Raw genomic sequence first — 20,205 nt, 5'->3', positions numbered from 1 at the left:
GTGCAGCATGAGGCTAGAGTTAAAATCTCTTCCTTTAAATACTTTAGACAAAATGAGAAACGTAAATTCCAAAGTTCTAAGAGCAGAGTTAGGGAAACTTTTAAAACGACAAAAGTTCATAAAAGAACAAGAAAGTCAGTAAGAGTTGAAGGACCAATTTTGGGGGAAATGCTGCAAAGGAAAATTAAACTATCTGGGAACTAAAACTCCTAGAAGCAATAGGTGATGTCCTATACACTTTGACATCTGGCATGCCAAACAACCTATCTACTTGGTACTTAACCATTTTTCTTAATGCCTCAACTTGATTTATTGGACAAATTTTTTCCTAAGAAAACAAGTTGCTCATTTTGTAATGTAAAACAGGGGATAAAAGTATTCAACTGATAGAAGCTTGATTCACAACTTCCCTGGAAATCATCCCTTTATAACAAAGCTTAGGAAAACCTGTTTTACAAAGTTTAAGAACATTTTTACACTAGAAAACATCTATGGTTTAAATTTAGCATATTAGGAGTATGCGGCAGATTTATCATTTCGTATTTTTGTATATTTTAGTATTAAGAGGCATCTTTTCACTCAAAAATTCTTGAAACTGTTTAAGAACATTATTTTAGACCTATAGTTAAAATGTATTTGCAGTAACTTAAAAGGTTATCAAAAATAGTTGCTGCTCAGTGCTCTCCATTCACACAGTCCTTTTGAAAACAAAAATCTAGTAGAGTTAAATGCATCAGCTGGATGCACAACAAGAAAGAGACCTCCAACTTTAACAGTATGTGCGAGAGTACTTTTAATCTCACAACTGTGTCTCAATAAAAAGATGTATTTCAAAAGACTAAATTCAGAAATAGCACTGCCAACATCATTTCTTTCATTTGTATGTAACTATGTGTCTAATATTTCTACAATGTTCTATGAAGGACTGGAACAGAAAAAAAAACTGTGGAAAATGTGAGGTTAATAGTAATGGAAGTTAAAAAATCAAATACATAGTTTAAATTGCTACCATTTAATGGTGCAGAAAACACAACCCCGTATCATCTAAGCCTACTAAAGAGCACCAAATCTTGAAAACCAATGAAATGTGGTCAGTAGAAGCGACTCTTTGTTTAAAACTTAATTTGGATTTCACAAATTGACTGATTCTTATCTAGAAATGTATATCTACATATTAATCTCAAAATATGCAACAAAAAATACAACAAAATTATCTGTAAGTTTAAAGTTTATAAATTTCAAAATGAGCATTTTTAGCAAAACTATGGAATGTTTTTAAAATAAAGTGAAACACACAAAGGACTCAAGCAGACTCCCAATATACATTCACATGTAATAGTTAAATTGAGGGCCTATCTTGGGGGGTGGGGAGGATGTAGCAGGTTGGCTTTGTCTTAGTTTATATAACATTTTAGTAATAATTCTTTCATTCCTAAGAGGACAACACTATCTCCTAATTTATACAGCTAAAATCAGTATTATTAAATTGGGCTGCAAATTAACTAACTCAATAAAGCTCTATTTTCCAATAGAAAATGAAATAAAAAAATGTTTTTAACTTTCTTTACTTCCATGCCCCCCCAACCAATCTAAAAGAGCTTTCAATAAACATTAAAAACAGCTAAAGAGCAATAGAAGCAGTTTTTGTTTTATTTTGGCTTTGAACCGTACCTCTAGCTGTTGTAAGAGAGATTTTCCTTTCTTATTAATTTCATTGATAAGGGTGAAAATGGCCACTTTAATTTCCTGTTCTACTCGTTTGTTAGTCTCATTTACTTCTTTTATCCTGAATAAGAGAAATGCATCATTAGGTTATCAACTTATCCTATGTGTCTGAATCATCAACTGTTACAGAAATTCATCCAACTGGGCACTTAAAGCAAGTAATTAAAATTAAACCTTTGTCAAAATGTACAATTTATGTTTCGGTAGACCTGAGCACTCAATTTGGTCCAAATAAGTTATTTATACAAAGAACGGAATATTTAGTAATTTTAAATTAAGTTCATAAAGGCTAGTTTATTAGTCTAGATGGCAATCTCCTTTAGTTCCTATGACCTGAATGTGATATATAAACATCTGACATCAACATTTGTTGTCTAGTGTCAAATCTGGCACCTTAGATCTACTTAATACTTTTCAAGAACAATGTGCAAAAGAACAATGTTGCAAACAGTAATTATCTGTTGAAATAACAGGAATTAAACTTAGAAGCATTTATTTTCTCTTACAACTTAACCACTTCAAATGTGGGTTCTGATACACGCCCCCCCCCTCCCTAGGTTCTGCTCAAAACAGTTTTCCTACTGTACAGAATTAAGGGTATAAAACAACTTCAATCAACTTTGTAAAAGAGTTGTCAGATGTTTTAGAATAGGTATAAGCTCCCATTTTGGCAATGAAAAGTTTTGGTTGCAGATATGAAATAGCTGATACCTATTTCATTGGGAGGGGGGGTTCCACCAATATAAATATGTAAAATGTTAAACAATCAAAGAAAGCAGCCTTCAACTTTTACATTCTACTTCTTTACAAGTTTGGGGGGGGGGGTCCCACCAATATAAATACGTAAAATGTTAAACAATCAAAGAAAGCAGCCTTCAACTTTTACAGTCTACTTCTTTACAAATTATTATCCATATTTTCAACCTCTAAAATATCTTTTTTTTGCCCAATTCAAATTTGAGTAACTTTAATATAATCTGAGTAATTATAGTGTAATTTTCCCTCCTTCGTCTATACATCAGTGCATGTTTGGACACTTATTTGAAAATTTTATTCAATTCTGTTCTTATTAAAGTGTGTAGAAGATGTCTTTTTAAAAAATAAGAGTGCTAATTACTACTGATAATGTAAGATTCCAACTTAAAATGATTCAGCCAAAGACTAAAATCATTAAGCAAACTAAAAGCAGAGAACAGTTAGCCATAGTCAGATTCTCATTAGATTTAAGGATGTCTACTATATGTTCAATTGTGAAGAAAGAAATCAATGTACATTAAAAAATGGAGATAGGTCATTAAAGAATGTGTCTAAAGGGAAGTATTATCAGAGATTTCAATACTTTAAAAAAAAATCTTATTGGAGATGAAATCATTAGTCTCCCCAACCCTCTGCAATTTTATAACACATAAACTTCTTGTTCTCCTTCTCTACACAGATTCAGAAAAACATATATAAAATATGTACAAAACATTTGTACAAAAATACGGGATGCCATATGAATCAACTCACTATCCTTTCTCTGAAAAGGACATTCATCTGTTATTTATGAGAAGGTAGCTACCACCCTTCTCCAATATCACCCACAACATAACAGTATCACTAAAACATCCTGACATTTTCTAACAATTAACCATCCATGAATAGTTTATGTAATATATTAGTGTAGGTATATACAGCTGACCCTTGAGGAAAGTGGGGGTTAGGAGCACCTACCCCCATGCAGTAAAAAATCCATGTATACCTTTTGACTCCCCAAAAACTTAGCTAGTGGCCTACTGTTGACCAGAAGCCTTACTGCTAACATAAACAGCCGATTAACACATTTCATGTTATATGTATCACATACTATATTAACAATCAAGTTAGCTAGAGAAAAGAAAATGTTATATTTATTGAAAAAAATATATAAGTGGACCCCACAGTTCAAATCCACGTTGTTCAAGGGTCAACTGCATTGTTACATCTACAACCTCAGAATAGCCTTTGTTTTCTTTTGGTATCACTTCGTAAGATGAAAGTTCTACCACCTTATGGTCTAATATATAATGTACTATTCACTCATTCATCTATTTAATACTTTTGAGTATCTATTGTCATTTTTAATCATTTTAATCATAAATTAACTTCAACATTCTAGAAGTACCCAAAAGTCTCAATATTTGTGAAACTGAAAAATAAATACTTATTAACCCTATCCACACCTTCAGGAATATACAGATTTTAATTATGCCAGCTCCAAGTGTTCATCTTTCTACACTGAGTCCTGACCTTGTTAATGTACTCATTTATGGAACCTATTCCAACTTGCCTTATCAATAAATTTAGTTCATTCAGAAATGAACCTGAATAAAATTTTTAAATACTGATGGTATTATTGATAAATAGTAACAGTTAAAATCTGAGGGTCTGCTATGTGCCACAAGCTGTGCTATACATTCATCTTATAATAACACTATTAAGAGAAGTGGTATTTTTAACTCTTGTTTTACAGATGGGAAGGTAAATTTACCCACCATTCTTCATACTCTCTCCTCTATACTATGTCTCCCACATAGTTAAAATTTGTAATTCAACTCTCTACGTGTTAATTGCTTTTTACACAGTTACTTAAGGCTTTACAGAGTCTAGAGTTTTGTTGATTATAAAATAGTCAAAGATGTATCTTAAGAGTATTCAAAATTTTGGTGAATTAAATCTTACTCAACTAACAAATATTATAATCCAAACTCAAACTTATATGATTTACCCTTCCAAAAATGTTTTCTATATATGTTTAATATAATATAGAAGGAAAACACAAGTAAACTGGACCTACTGTGTTTATTAATTCTTAAAGTGAAATTATGGTTTTAAGACAACACACTTACCTATTCTGCACCTGAGTAGCTGCAAAATGAACATAATTCTTCTTCTCAAGAAGCTTAGCCAGTAGATTCTCAATTGCACCTTTCTGGTTTTGAAAAGCTTCTTCCAAAAACTGGTATCTTAGAACAAAAACAAAAACAAAAACTACATTTAGAATGGAAAATTTACTATTAAAATTCTTAAAATGAATTGCTACATGACTCAAACTTAAGACCTTACTTAAATGATGGACATTCTATGCTGCCCTCACATACCTTACCTCAACAGCAACTTTTAACTACCAATCCCTTTCCTTCTGACCCGAGCCTGAGAAGCCATTTTGTAAGACTAAAAAAATTAACTTAAAAACTGTTCAAGTGCTCTTACATCAGGATTTTGATTCAGAATTACATTTTTTAAAAATCCAAATATTGGAATAAGTTGTATACATTTTAAATCATAAAATATAACATTATAGAAAATACTTTCAAAAGTGGGGAAACTACCCCTAGTTTTAACATCATAAAACCACTACTACCACTGTAATATATATTCCTTAGCCTTTTTATTCCGTATTCCAAAATACAAGTATATAGAATGTATGTGCAATTTTACATCTGACTTTTCTTTATCTTGTCTTTACAATCACCATTTGAAACAATTTTTCAGCGCTCCATACTAGTCAAATTTTTCCAAGAGTTGAACCAATTAAAAATCACCAACACCAGTTTTATTGTAACTTTGTCAACGTGAGTGGTGTTTATTATTTCCTAATATTATTGTGTGAAAATTTACACTTGAGAGTAAAGACTACAGTTCTTTGGCTACTAGGAGGGTAGAATGGTTTTCTTTCCTAGTTTTAGTTCCTTTGTGTAAATTGTTCATTAAGTCAACAAATATTTTTGGGATTCTTCTGTATGTTAGGGATACATGAGTAAAAAAAATCCATTATTGTTCATATTCTTGTAATAAATAGGCACACATATGAAATGATACCATACTGTGATAAGAACTATAATGGAGATACATATAGTCTGCAACAAGAACACAGCCTTAATACCAACGAAAGCTTCACAGTAAAGTCAGAATAGTATTATCATATGCTAAATACAGAGGCATATTTAGGGAACTACAAAGACTTCAATTTAGCCAAATAAAGCCAGGCAAAGGTCAAAATATGAGATAATAATTAATAAAATCCAGAATCAGGCTGTGAAAGGCTGGGTATGCCATACTAATGTTTGGATTTTACCTTCTCAGTAATGGGAAACCCTTGAAAAATTCTAACCAAGATGTAATAATCAGATTTATGTTCCAGGAAAATCGTCAGACAGAAATATAAAAGATAAATCCGAAGAAGAGAGAACAGGATGACCAGCTAGAACTCTATGACAGTAGCTCAGATAAGGTATCAGAATATAACACTAGCTGGCATAGCTGCACAAACAAGCCTGAACAATGGACTCTGTCAGAGATCAGCACCTTTGGTAATTTGGGAGTTTACATGCTCCAGTTAATGTAAGGTCTATGGTATGACCTAAAAATTAAATGCCTAGCTAAGGCAGGTCAAGAGAAGGTCACTGGAAATGAGCTCAAGATACAAAGTTACAACTGTCTATGTGGATACTGAAATCACTAAAGGCAGAAATTGAGATTAAGAGGAAGACTATGAGCATCTAGATGTCTGTGTCTTCAGCAAAAGTCTCGCTTAAGGTAAATTTAGGATAAAAGGTTAAAAAGTTGTGAATGCGGAGGAAAGTTTGGTAAGATGAAGGAAAAGTTCACTTAGTGCTCGGGTTCAAGAGGTAAAGGAAAAATGGAGGGCAGTAGAAGGCAAAATGTACGGCAATATGAGGACTGGTATAAGAGAGAACATTCAGCAAGTGGGGTTTTTATTTTGTGCATTGCTTTTAAGAATTTTTTTAAGAGTTTTTTTATTGTAGTAAAACATACTTAATAAAATTGGCCACTTTACGATCTTTAAGAATTCATTTTTAAAGCAAAACAAAACAAAAAAAAACCCAAACCCTATCTGTAATGTAAAGTCTAATAACACTTTATAGTTTAAGATATTAAACAGCAAAAAAAGATGTGGGTATTTTAATTTTAAATTAAAACTATCAAAATTAATTAAAACTATCTACTGTTAGATAGGTAACCCAAAGACTGTTGTTTCATTTCATTATTTCATTGAAAAACATTTGATTTATTCCATATACCACAATTTCTCTATGTCAAAAATAAAATTTTACCTTGTTAAATCCGTACCAATGAAGTAGGAATATGAGATTACCATGCTAATCAGTTACCATTTGTGACTCAATGAGCTTTAAATTGAGATAAAGATCTTTTGACAGAGTTTGATTATGTCAGTAAATAGAAAGGCACTTGGTAGAAAGGCCAACTAGTATCATAATTCACAAAATTTTAATTCCTAAAATTTAACCCTGTACAAATTTATTTCTCTTCTCACCTCAAAATAAACGTTTCGGAATCCTGTTTCTACAAATATCTTCTTGATTCATGTGAACAAGTATTAAGCAAACACACTATGATATACCTACATTTAAGTATGTGTTCTTTCCTCCCCTTATACAGGAGTTGACATTTGAGCTGGATGTTTAAGGATGAGTAAGAGTACTCGGGATAAACTTGGGAGGAAGGTAAGCTCTCCCACTGGGGAAAAAAAAAAGTCTGAATGTATATTAGTTCATAGTTCTGAAGCGATCTGTCATTTTGAAGGCTAAGGAAAAGAGAGCAAAACCAGAAAAGTAGAGAAATACGAGATGCTAAAAAGACTTGCACATTTTGCTTAAGTTGCATTCAGATAATAAATAATAGCATTAAGGAATTGAATGAAAAGTGATAATCAGATTTGTCTCTGTTCACTTGATTAATTTCAATTATATTATTAGAAGAAAAATACTAACTGGATCTTGAACAAAAAAGCAACGTGGAAGTAGTTTTGGCTACAACTTCTGATTCTCCTAGCTAACAGAATAAATAACTCTGCATTTTCATTTTTAGCAAATCAAAATTATAGCTGAAATACGTCAGGGGCTCCTGGGTGGCTCAGTCGTTAAGCGTCTGCCTTCGGCTCAGGTCATGATCCCAGGGTCCTGGGATCGAGCCCCTCATGGGGCTCCCTGCTCAGAGGGAAGCCTGCTTCTCCCTGTCCCACTCCCCCTGCTTGTGTTCCTGCTCTCGCTGTGTCTCTGTCAAATAAACAAATAAAATCTTTAAAAAACAAACAAACAAAAAAAGAAATACTTCAGAAATGGGGAGAAAAAAGAAAAACCAATAAATGGATTAAGTATAATTTCCATTAGGAGCGCCTGGGTGGCTCAGTTGGTTAAGCGTCCCAACTCTAGATTTCGGGTCAGGTCATGATCTCAGGATCCTGGGATGGAGCCCCAAGTCAGGCTCTGAACTCAATGGGGAGTCTGCTTGAGAATTTCTCTCTCCCTCTCCTTCAGCCCCTCCCCCCTGCACTCTCTCTCTCTAGGTCTCTCCAAAATAAATAAATAAATCTTTTTTTAAAATATAATTTTGAGGGGCACCTGGGTGGCTCAATCGTTAAGCGTATACCTTCGGCTCAGGTCACGGTCCCAGGGTCCTGGGATTGAGCCCCGCCTCGGGCTCCCTGCTCTGCGGGAAGCCTGCTTCTCCCTCTCCCAGTCCCCCTGCTTGTGTTCCTTCTCTCGCTTTGTCTTTCTCTGTCAGATAAATAAAATCTTTTAAAAGAATAAAAATAATAAAATAATAAAATATAATTTTGGTTAATATGTAAACACATGAAAGCCTTCTCTTAGGTGTTAATCTTTTATATGAAGTAGAAGTGATTCTTAACCTGGGCTTCAACTCACAGTTATATTCAGTATTTCAAAATGTGTAGGTAAAAATTACAGATGCCCATGATTTAGTTAGGATAGGCAGGCTAGGTAAGACTTTCTGTGCTTTTTTAATTTTTTTTTAAGATTTTACTTATTTATTTGAGAGAGAGAGAGCACAAGGCGGGGGGGAGGTGAGAGGGAGAAGCAGACTCCCCACCAAGCAGGGAGCCCAATGTGGGACTCGATCCCAGGACTCCAGGATCATGACCTGAGCCGAAAGCAGTCACTTAACCAACTGAGCCACACAGGTGCCCAGACTTTCTGTGCTTTTGATTAGAATCATAGAAACTCAGGATAATATATAAACCACTGGTTATGTAGTTTAGAACAGAAATTATCATCATGATTATATGTTTTTTATTACTGAGAAATAAATTATTATTTAATGCAGTTTGCTAAGAAATTTTTGAAAACATGGTTCTCAGAAGACTGGGAAATGAATACGGGCTTTTTTTTTTTAAGATTTTATTTATTTATTTGACAGAGAGAGACACAGTGAGAGAGGGAACACAAGCAGGGAGAGTTGGAGAGGGAGAAGCAGGCTTCCCGCTGAGTAGGAAGCCCCATGCGGGGCTCGATCCCAGGACCCTGAGTTCATGACCTGAGCCGAAGGCAGACCCTTAATGACTGAGCCACCAGGCGCCCCATCATCTTAGTTTATAACCAAACTGAATATCCACTTTTTAGCTAGTATATAAAAATTCTGACTCAGTATCTTTTTTAAGTATCAGTATTTTTTTAAGATCTTGAGAGAGAGAGAGAGTGCACATGTGTGAGTGGGGGGAGAGGAAGAGGGAGAGAATCTCAAGCAGACTCCCTGTTTAATCATTCCTTACACTGTACTTTTAGGTACTTCTCTGTATATATGATATTGTCTAGTGATTTTAAAACTTTTAAAAGTATGCAGTCGTTAGTGATATGCAATGAATTCTATTTGCCAGGAAGTATTCAAAGGGTAGGGATACCACAGTAAACAAAACAAAATATGGTCATCATCTTCTTCCTTTCCTTACATTCTAACTGAGGAGAAAACAAAAATTTAACTAGAGTTATGTGATAGAGAAGACCCAAGTGGCAAAAAAATCTAGATCAGAAACCCAGAAAAGGTTCCTGAAGAGTTTGTACTGAGATCTCAAAGATCAGAACCAGCCATGCAGAAATCATAGATGAATCATAAAATGATCAGAGGCATGTCTGCATTGCTGCAAAGGAAAATGACCAAACAACAGAGTTTTTACTTTTGTAATAATTTACCAATTAACATTTTTGCCAACACACATCTCAACCAACCTGTCCCTTTGCCAAATGGATAACTGATTACTCTGAATGTTTCTTTCTCAAATCTTCTCTCCTGATATTCCTGTCATTCAAGCTCTTAGCCACGCCCAATTCTCTCCCTAGTCATAAGCATTCATTCTGCTGGGTAAGTGAATCTGAGACTTACGAGTTCCTCAGATAATCTGATAGGCACACAAACTATAGTACTAAAATTAACAAATTTTTTTTTAGCAAAACCAAAAGGAATTAACTCTATTTTGGAGTTAATCACTAAAGTGAACTACAACTGAACCTTATATTCAATCTCAAGACTCATACAGACTCCAAGATAGCAAGGACAGTCTCAGTTGTTTTTATTATTGTATAGTCATCACCTAGCATGGTACCTGGTACATGGTAAGCCCTCAAATATCTAATGAACAAAAAGAGCTGAATGAATACAAATACTGAAACAAGCTGCTTTTTCTGACAATAAATGTACCACATGAAAACAATATGCTTGGGGGCACCTGGGTAGCTCAGTTGGGTAAGAGCTCAGGCCTTGATCTCAGGGTCATGAGTTCAAGCCCCTCACTAGGCTCCACTGGGCTCCACACTAGGTGTGGAGCCTACTACAAAAGAAAGAAAGAAGGAAAGGCAGGCAGGCAGGCAGGCAGGCAAGCGAACAATATACTTGGACAGAAAATCTTGATTTGTCACCATAGCTCTGAACCTAGCTCCCTGAGAAAACTGATGGTACATATGAATTTACATGTCATTTTTCCGGCAATTTGGATTTTATCTGAAAGTCATTTGGAACTTTGCAAGAATTTACAGAAAAATATTGAGTTTGGCAAAGGTTCTTCCTAAGTAGAGGTTATCAAACTTCACTGAATAACAAAAACCACCTGGGATGATTTAACACTATTTGTAACATACATAAAAATTTTTGATACCCAGGATGTAATTTAAAATTCTTATTTAACCAGTCTGGAGTAGGACTAAGGCATCAGTATTTTTTTAAAGCTCTCTAGGTAGGTCTACATCTAGGGTTGAAAAGAAAAATATCTGCTCTAAAACTTATTTATCCATCTATCCACCCATCTATCCATTTTTCAATATAAAAGCTTAATACAAGAAAAGTTATTTCTCAGGAAAATATTTTAGAGAAATTTCACTTATACAGCTCCATTCAAGTGACTTCCATTATAAACTATCTTGCTCTTTAACAAAAATGTCTGGCATTATATTTTAAGTACACTCTCTTTTAAACCATAATGATCCTAAAAATCTACAAATACCCAACTATACACAAAACCTCAGACACAGAATCAATGAATTCCTCACAAGTCCTCAGCCAAAATCTGGGCTGTATATGCACAGCATGAGATTACACAAGGCTTAACAGAGAGCAGTTGCTATGAAGTTCACGGTAGAACAGAGAAACTAGAGGTCAAGCAGTTCCAGGAGACAGAATTCCAGCTGAGCTAGTGGGGGAAAAGACTTTGTCCATCTCCCCAGACATCTACCTGAGAAACCAGAAAGCCACACCTTAAAAGAAAAAACTATACTTGGAATAAATTTTATCCTAGGCCTATCCTGTCCTAAAAAAGCCTAAAACCAAGCCCTCTCAAGATCTTCCAGGAAACAGAATTTAGAAGTTGAGTCCAGCCGAGTTAGAGAGGCTTGTGAAATACATTTGGCTTTCCATAGATCCTCCCTTAAAAAGCAGAAAACCAAGCTTACCCAAGATCAAGGTGATCAGCCAGTAATTTAATTCCCTGAAAGAACAACAATCAACAGTCTACAAAGGAAAATAAAAGAATCCAGTTTCTAAAATGTCACATCCACAACATCCAAACATCAATTCAAAAATCACTAGGCATCAAAGAAACAGTAAAAAAAGAAATTTTTTAAAGTAAAAAGTAAAAACAAAACAAAACCCAACAACAGTAGAATATAACTTAAAGAAAATAAAGAAAAACAGTTCAATAGAAACTAACACCAAGATGGTCCAGATATTCTATTTATAGCAAAGACTTTAAATAGGTTATTGTCTTATTTATTCAAAATTTACATGAAAACATCTTTTAGTGAGTGAACAGAAAATCTGAGCAGAGAAATTAAACTATAGAAAGAGAAATGGAAATTCTAGGAAAGTGCAATAATTGAAATAATTCACTAGATGGGCTTGGCAGCAAATGGAAATGGCTGAAGGATTAGTGAAAATGAACACAAATGGAAAGTTATAAAGTCTGGAAAAGAGAGAATAGATTAAAGGAAAATGATCAAAGCCTCAGGGACCTGTGTGACAAAAACAACATATAATTGGGAGTTTCAGAAGACAGAAACAATGGGGGGGGTGGTTAAGGAAATAATGGCCAAGTTACCAAATTTGATGAAAACCATAAACTTACAAGCAAAGAATGTCCGTGAACCACACACAGGATAAACAGAATGAAATATATACTTTAAAACATAATAGTCAAATGGTGAAGACCACAGAAAAAGACACTCTTGAAAGCAGCCTGAGAAGCACCAAACATTCAGGTAAGAACAATATGAATGATATTATTAAAAACAAAGGAGGCCAGAATACAAGGTAATACAACTAAAAATGTTGAAAGAAAAAACTGTCAATCCAGAATTCTATAACTAGTGCAAACATCCTTCTAAACTGAGGATTTTCTGATGAACATAAGCTGAGAAGATTAACTGCAGCAGACCTGCAAAACAAGAAATGCTTGTTCTTCAGGACAAGGGAAAATAATAAAATGTGGTAACTCATATAAACAGGAAGATATAGAGACAGAAATGGTAATCAATGGAAAAATACTTTTAAAAAACTAGGATTTTATTTTTCCTTCTCATAATTTCCTTAAAAGACAGCTTTTTTAGGGGGGGGAGGGGAGACAGTGTGTACACACGGCGGGGGCCAGAAGGAGAAGGAAAGAGAGAATCTCAAGCAGGCTCCATGCATAGCACAGAGCCCAATGTGGGGCTGATCCCACAACCCTGAGATAATGACCTGAGCCAAGGGCACCCAGGTGCCCCAAAGACAGCTATGTTTTTAAAGAAGGCATTGTAAGGTAAGATTTATAAGGTATGTATGAATAAATGATATGGCATTAGTATAAAGGAATGAGGGTTTGATAAACTGAATTATCCTTTTGTATTCATAAAGTAGGAAATACTACAATACTTTAAGAAGGCTTTAAGTTAAAACTGCATATCATTAGCCCTAGAGCAATCATTAAAAATAAGAGAATTAGGGGCGCCTGGGTGGCGCAGCTGGTTAAGCGACTGCCTTCGGCTCAAGTCATGATCCTGGAGTCCCGGGATCAAGTCCCGCATCAGGCTCCCTGCTCAGCAAGGAGTCTGCTTCTTCCTCTGACCCTCCCCCTTCTCATGTGCTTTTTCTCTCTCATTCTCACTCTCTCAAATAAATAAAATCTTTAAATAATAATAATAATAATAATAATGATAGAATTAGGGGTGCGTGGGTGGCTCAAATGATTGGCTGTCTGCCTTCAGCTCAGGTCATGACTCCGGGGTCCTGGGACTGAGTGCCCTGTCAGGCTCCCTGCTAGGTGGGGAGTCTGCTTCTCCCTTTCCCCCTCACCCCCACTATGCTCACTCGCTCTCTCTCAAAATATTTTTTTAAAAATAATAGAATTAGAGCTTAAAAAAGCTAAAAGTGGATGTAAAATCAATCAAATACCAAAAACAGTTTTATTAACTTGAAACATGGCAGGGGAAAAAAAAAAAAAACAGAAAAATAAAAAACAAAACTAAATGGTAAACTTAAACTTAACCGTACCAATAATTACATTAAGTGTAATGGGATTAGGGCGCCTGCGTGGCTCAGTCAGTTAAGCATCTGCCTTCGGCTCAGGTCATGATCCCAGAGTCCAAGGATCGAGCACCACATTGGGCTCCTGGCTCAGTGAGGAATCTGCTTCTCCCTCTCCCTATGCCGCTCCCCTGCTTGTGTTCTCTCTGTGTGTCAAATAAATAAACTCTTTAGATAGATAGATAGATAGATAGATAGATAGATAGATAGACAGACAGATAGATAGATAGATAGATAGATAGGATGGCATTAAACATTCCAATTAAAAAAGCTAGGACCTCCATGGGGCACACCTGGCTGGCTCAGTTGGAGGAGCATGCAACTCTTGATCTCGGGGTCTTGAGTTCAAACCCCAGGTTGGGTGTAGAAATTACTTAAATATTAAAAAGAAAGAACAAGGGCCTCCAATTAAGAAAGAGAACAAGCAGCCCTCAACTATTTATACAATTAAAAACTGATTTCTATGAAAATACACAGATATAATTGACAACTCCTATATTCAGGCAGGTCTACCACCTCTTTTTTTTCCTATATCTAAATTAATAAGTATTTGCTGAATAGATGAAATGTCTAAATGTGTGTCAAATACCAGTCTAGGCTCTTGGGACACCATGAATAAAACAAATGCCTATCTTCATGAAGTTTATATTCTAATGAGAAAAACACAAAAAATAAGTTTGTAAATTAAGAACATACTTAGAAAGTGGCAAGTGCAATATAAAAAAACTAAAACAGGATAAGGAGAATTAGGGGTAAAGGGACAAATTGCAATTTTAAATACAGTGATCAGAGTAGATCCTGTTGACAGTTACATTTAAGCAGACTTGACGGATAAATGGAAGTTCGGTATGCAAATAAGTGGACCCACAGTGTCCCAGCTTAGAGAAAACAGGGAGGCGGCAGCATCTCTGCCATGTTTTAGAAACAACAAAAGCCAGACTGGGGGGGAGAGCAGTAGTAGATGAAATATGAGCATATAGGCCACTATAAGGAATCTGACTTTTACTCTGACAAAGTGGAGAGCCACTGCAGGTTTTGAGCAGGGACATGAGACTGTTCTAGTAATTAAGAATAAACTGAAGGAGGGTAATATTACAAGCACAGGGATGACTTTGGAGATGACTGCAGTCATCCAGGCCAGAAATTATGGTGTCTGAGACCAGCCTGGTAGCAATGGAGCTAAGAGCAATGAGATTGTAAGAAATTTTGAGATTCGGGGATAGATTTTGAAGTGGGAACCAAAAAGATGGTTTTTTTTTTTTAAGATTTTATTTATTCATTTGACACAGAGAGAGAGAGAGATCACAAGAAGGCAGACAGGCAGGCAGAGGGAGAGGGAGAAGCAGGCTCACCCCGCTGAGCACAGAGCCTGATGTGGGACTCGATCCCAGGACGCTAGGATCATGACCTGAGCCAAAGGCAGCCGCTTTAACTGACTGAGCCACCCAGGCGCCCCCAAAAAGATGTTCTGATAAGTTTGAGTTCGGGTATAAGAAAACAGTAGAATCAACGATAGTGCCAAGATTTCTGGCTTATGCAGTGGAAAAAATGCAACTGCCACAAACTGAGATAGGGCAAGGCTGCCAGTGAAAAAGATCTGAAGTGATCAGTTCTATTTTGGATATATTATATTTGAGAAAGCAGACACTCAAGAAGAGATGTTACAGTTTATAGAATAGACAAATCTGAAAGTTCAGGATAAGAGTACTGAGCTAGAAATAGAAATTTGGACATCATCAGCATATGGATGGTATTTAAAGCCATAAATCTGTAGCTGCAGATAATGAAGTAATGCCTGGCACATCCAACATTAAGAGATGAAGGAAAATGAGCAAATGAAACTGAGAAGTAATCAGTGTGGTAGGAGGCAAACTAAAAGAATGTGGTCTCTTGGTAGCCAAGTAAATAACATGTATTAAGGGAATGATCAACTATGTCAAATGTTGCTGATGTGTCAAGTATTAAGATGATGACCAAGTAATGACCTCTAGATTTAGTAATGCAACCGTTACTGGTGACCTTGAAAAGAACAATGTTGGTAAAATGTTGACAGAGAGCATGGGACAGGAGAAATTAGGAGATCATGATTATAAGTAATCCTTTCAAAATATTTTGCTGCAAAGAGGAACGGGGACAGCTGCCTGCTGGGAAAGTGGATTAAAGAGAAGTTTTACATTTTCTTTCATTTTTTAAAGATGGAAGAAAAAATAGAATATTAAAATACTGGTGGGAATAACTGCTAGAGTGAAAAACTGACATCAGCAGAGAAAGCCAAACTGCTGAAGCAATTTCCTTGGCTGTATGAGATGGAATCTAAGTGTATAAGGAGAGAAACTGGCTTCATAGAGGAAGAGAATTCAACTAAGATAACAGAGAAATGAAAAATGTGCGTGCAACTGCTTGGTAGACAAGTAGATGTGGTAAAGGAAGTCTGCAGAAGTTCTCTTTGTATTGCTTCAGTTTTCTCAATGAAGTAGGAAGCATTGCCAATATCTGGGAGTGAGGATGAACAATGAAATGTTGACAGGAAACAGCGTTAATGCACAGTATGACTGCCAGGTAACATTAAGGGTCTATTTGAGGTAAGTGGTCATGAACTGAGAATAAGACCAGTTGGTGTCATGATGTTCAGCTGCATAAGCAAAGCATGATGGAAGGAAAGCTGGGTTTAATCAAGACTGCGGTTTTACCTAGAGACCTCGACCAAGTGGGATTCAGGAGTCAAAGCTAAATGTGACAGAGTGAAAATGATTAGACTGAAATTAAACTGGAAAAGGGTTAAGTGAAAACATAAAGGACTGAGGTAAAGTGGAAAAAAAAATAGTACTATCAATGGATTATAATAAAAGTCACTGAGTGGTGAAAAACTGGAAGTCTGATACCTAAGCAGAATGAGCTAGAATGATGAGATGTGGTCACAGAGAGGAATGCGTGAAATTGAATATAATTATTGGAAATGCCAAGGTCTAGAATACAATTATGGATGTGACTGGCAATGTAAAGGACACAAACTTTAGAAAGAAGTTCAAAGAACACAAAGACTAGAATGTCTGAAGGATCAAAACTGCTGGGAATTAAGACAACAGTAGTACCTACAGATGACCTCTGAGTTAGAAACTGTTTAACGGATGAAGTTGAATGACCCATGGGTTTTTATATGATAGCACCAATGAGGAATAGGAATGATGATGTAAGATTAAAGTTTAGAGATTTTTAGGGAGGAAGGAGGAAGAATGGTCTAAAAATAACAACGAGAATAGCTACATATCTCCAGGTCCAGTGATACATGAAATATCAAAGAAAAAACAGCCACCAATTAAGAGGGCTGCAGGGGAAGCAGTGTCCTGGAGCTCTGTTTCTACTACAGCAGAGAAGGCACAGAAGAGGATTTAAAAAGAGACTGAAGATAAAGAGATCCTGCTGATGACAAACCATGAATCCCAGAAAAAAAGTGGCAGAGAGACATAACTGTCATATGCAGAGCATTACGGGAATTAAATTATGGCAGATGAGGGAAACCTAGGAATGTGGGACTTTTCTTAGGTGACAAACAGGGATAAAGAACATGGTAATGTTAGTCCTAGTAAATTTAAAGCAAATAATGATGGAGAGGTACAAATGGTGGTAAAGAAGGGTGGGGCCTGGGGCTTCCTCTTATAATCTGTTAATGGAGAAGAAATTCTATCAAGTCAACCACATCTTCACCCCACATAAAGGAAGAAGAGTCAGAATTGTGTGGTCTTAGAATCTGTGGGATCCCTCTCACTCTTAAGAGCTTTTTCTGTATCTTCACTTAATAAACTTCTATCGCTTTACTCACCAAAAAAAAAAAAAGAACCTGCAAATTTACTCATGACCCGTATTTCAGGAGAAACAAACTCACTCCTCCAAATGTATAAGTTCCATCTTGCTCCATGCTGAGAATTCATGGAACAGAGGAGATCTGAGAAGGCGCAGTAAATGTGAGGAACCTCTCTCCTGTGAGGATGGGGGCAGGTCTATGGGATGTCTTCTAAAATGATAGGCCTAAATAGTTTAATCAATTTTACTTTTTTTTTTTTTTTACCTTTTATCATCTCAAATGAGTTAGTTCTTTTTTTCTCTTTTTTTTATTATGTTATGTTAATCATCATACATTACATCATTAGTTTTTGATGTAGTGTTCCATGATTCATTGTTTGCTATGTATAACACCCAGTGCTCCATGCAGAACATGCCCTCTTTAATACCCATCACCAGGCTAACCCATCCTCCCACCCCCCCTCCCCTCTAGAACCCTCAGTTTGTTTGAGAGTCCATAGTCTCTCATGGTTCGTCTCCCCCTCCAATTTCCCCCCCTTCATTCTTCCCCTCCTGCTATCTTCTTCTTCTTTTTTTTTTTTTTTTAAACATACAATGTATTGTTTGTTTCAGAGGTACAGATGTATTATTTGTTTCAGAGGTACTTTTTTTTTTTTAAGATTTTATTTTTTAAGTAATCACTACACCTAATGTGGGACTCGAACTTATAACCTTGAGATCAAGAGTCACATACTCTACCAACTGAGCCAGCCAGGTGCCCCAGAGTTTTATCAATTTTAGATAGTGGAGAATTCAACATTTATACTACCATCTCCCTTACTTTTATCATGCCCAGTCTAATTTTATCACTAAAGTAGTTGGTGTTTACATTATTTTAAGATCTCAAATTTAATATGGCCAAAACTTGACTACCAATTCCCTAGGAACACCTAACAAACCATGTCTTCCCACAGTCTTCTCCACTTTAGTAAATTCAATCCTATCCTTCCACTTACTCTTAGTAACCTGAAAGCCAAAAATCTTGGTGTTAGTGATACCCCTCTAACTCATACAACTCATACATCAGCAAATCCATACATTCCAGTTTCAGGCATCAAATCCAAATTCAAACTATGTGTAGAATTTGATCACATCTTACTATCTCCAATGTTAGCACTCAGTCTACACCACCACTGTCTTGTGTAAATTACTGAAAATAGCCTCCTAACTAATCTCCTAATTCTTTGTGCTCCTTTAATGTCTCTTCAGTACAGACAGCAGTATCATTTTAAAACAATAGTCAAATCATTCCACTACTCAAAAGCTTTAGACTAAAAGCCAGCACTCTTACAATAGCCTACAAAGCACTCAGTAAGTTGGCCCTTTCTGCCCTTCTGACCTCATCTGATACCAATCTTCCCCTTGTTCATTCCATTCAGACTATGTAGCTCCTCAATGAAGTCAAGTATGCTACTATCTGTGGCCCTTGCCAGTTGCTTTCTCTATCTGAAACATGCTCCCCTGGCTTGCCAAGTTTAAGCAGGGTTGCTCCCATTCTTCCTTCAGTCTCTACTCAAAGTCTACCTCATCATGGAAACCTTTTGAAACTACCCTATTTAAAACAAGACGACACATCCACATACCCTGTCCCGACTTCCCAGCTTTATTTTTCTCTGTAACCATCAGCATCTGATACATTTACTATTTGTTTGACTCTTAATAAAAATCAGGTCCTTGTGGACAATGAGTTTAATTTGTTCAATGAAATATACCATGCCTAGCACTCAGTAGGCATGCAATTATTTGTTGAATAAATGACTATGTAAATACTGTCCAATGATAAGCCAAGGAGTGTAATTAGAATAATTTCATTTTTTGTAGAACTTTTTCCTTTGGAATTAATGAATGCCCTCTGTTCTCCTTTGTTTAACTTTTACCAATCCCTAATGAATCTCATTTTCCACCAGATATGTCAAAAATTTGTCAATATTATTTTTTGAATGACCTAACAATACCAAATATATTAGAAGTGGTTCCATTTTTTCATTTTTTTTTCCTGGAGATATCCTCACTCTAATGCTTCAGTTAAACTAGCTACTGTATAGATGTCATTCTGGGCATTCCAGAATTCATTCACAATTCACCATTTATTTTCTGGTTGACTAACATTTTTGTGGATCACATTCTCTAATAGCACTCCAGAAAGAGGTGCATCGGAGGCAGTTTCTGAGTCCTTGCATGCTGAAAAATGTCTACAGCTCACTCTCACGTTAATAATTTAGCTACAGAAGGGGCACCAGGCTGGCTCAGTCAGTGCAGTGATTCTTGATCCTGGGGTTGTGAATTCGAGTCCCACTTTGGGGGTAGATTACTTAAAAATAAAAAAAAAATGTTGAAAAAAATAATAATTTAGCTACAGAAATCTAGCTATTAGCTATAGAAATCTATTGAAAATCTTTCCCTCTCAGCTCCCAACTTTTGAAATCACTGTTCCAGCATCTTCTGTCTCCTGGTATTGCTATTTTAAAAGATCCTATTTAGAGTCCCATTTCATTACATGTCGCCTACTTCGGAAACTTTGATCTTCATTTTAATCCATAGCATACTGTCATTTTATGGTGAGATATACTTTTTTGTGGGTCTTTTTTTTTTTTTTTTTTTTACAATCAATGTACTGGGCACTAAATAGGTCATTTCAGACTGGCAACTCTAGGTTCTTAGGAGAGTTTCTTGTATTACTTATTTGATCATTTCTTCTTCTACGCTGGCTGTTGGTATCTTGTAATTTTCTTATCTGTCTTTTCTCTTTTTGCTCTATTTTCTAGGAGACTAACTAGAATTTATCTACAAAAC

At 35.8% G+C, this 20,205-nt stretch overlaps 1 protein-coding gene across 2 annotated transcripts in view; it reads right to left on the bottom strand.

Moving 5' to 3' along the window:
• TRIM33 (tripartite motif containing 33) overlaps window positions 1–20,205 on the bottom strand; it is a 114,267-nt gene that overhangs the window by 32,322 nt on the left and 61,740 nt on the right. For both annotated transcript variants that reach the window (XM_036088499.2, XM_036088500.2), the window contains exons 5-6: window positions 4,593–4,709; window positions 1,672–1,786 (exon numbers count right to left, since the gene is read on the bottom strand). In XM_036088499.2, the coding sequence (XP_035944392.1) occupies window positions 1,672–1,786; window positions 4,593–4,709 (232 nt within the window). The remainder of the gene's footprint in view (window positions 1–1,671; window positions 1,787–4,592; window positions 4,710–20,205) is intronic.

The sequence above is a fragment of the Halichoerus grypus genome, chromosome 5, assembly GCF_964656455.1.
Source record: "Halichoerus grypus chromosome 5, mHalGry1.hap1.1, whole genome shotgun sequence".
In the NCBI taxonomy this organism is placed as follows: Eukaryota; Metazoa; Chordata; class Mammalia; order Carnivora; family Phocidae; genus Halichoerus; species Halichoerus grypus.
The sequence above is the reverse complement of the archived record's forward strand: the minus strand, read 5'-3'. Positions and strand labels throughout refer to the sequence as shown.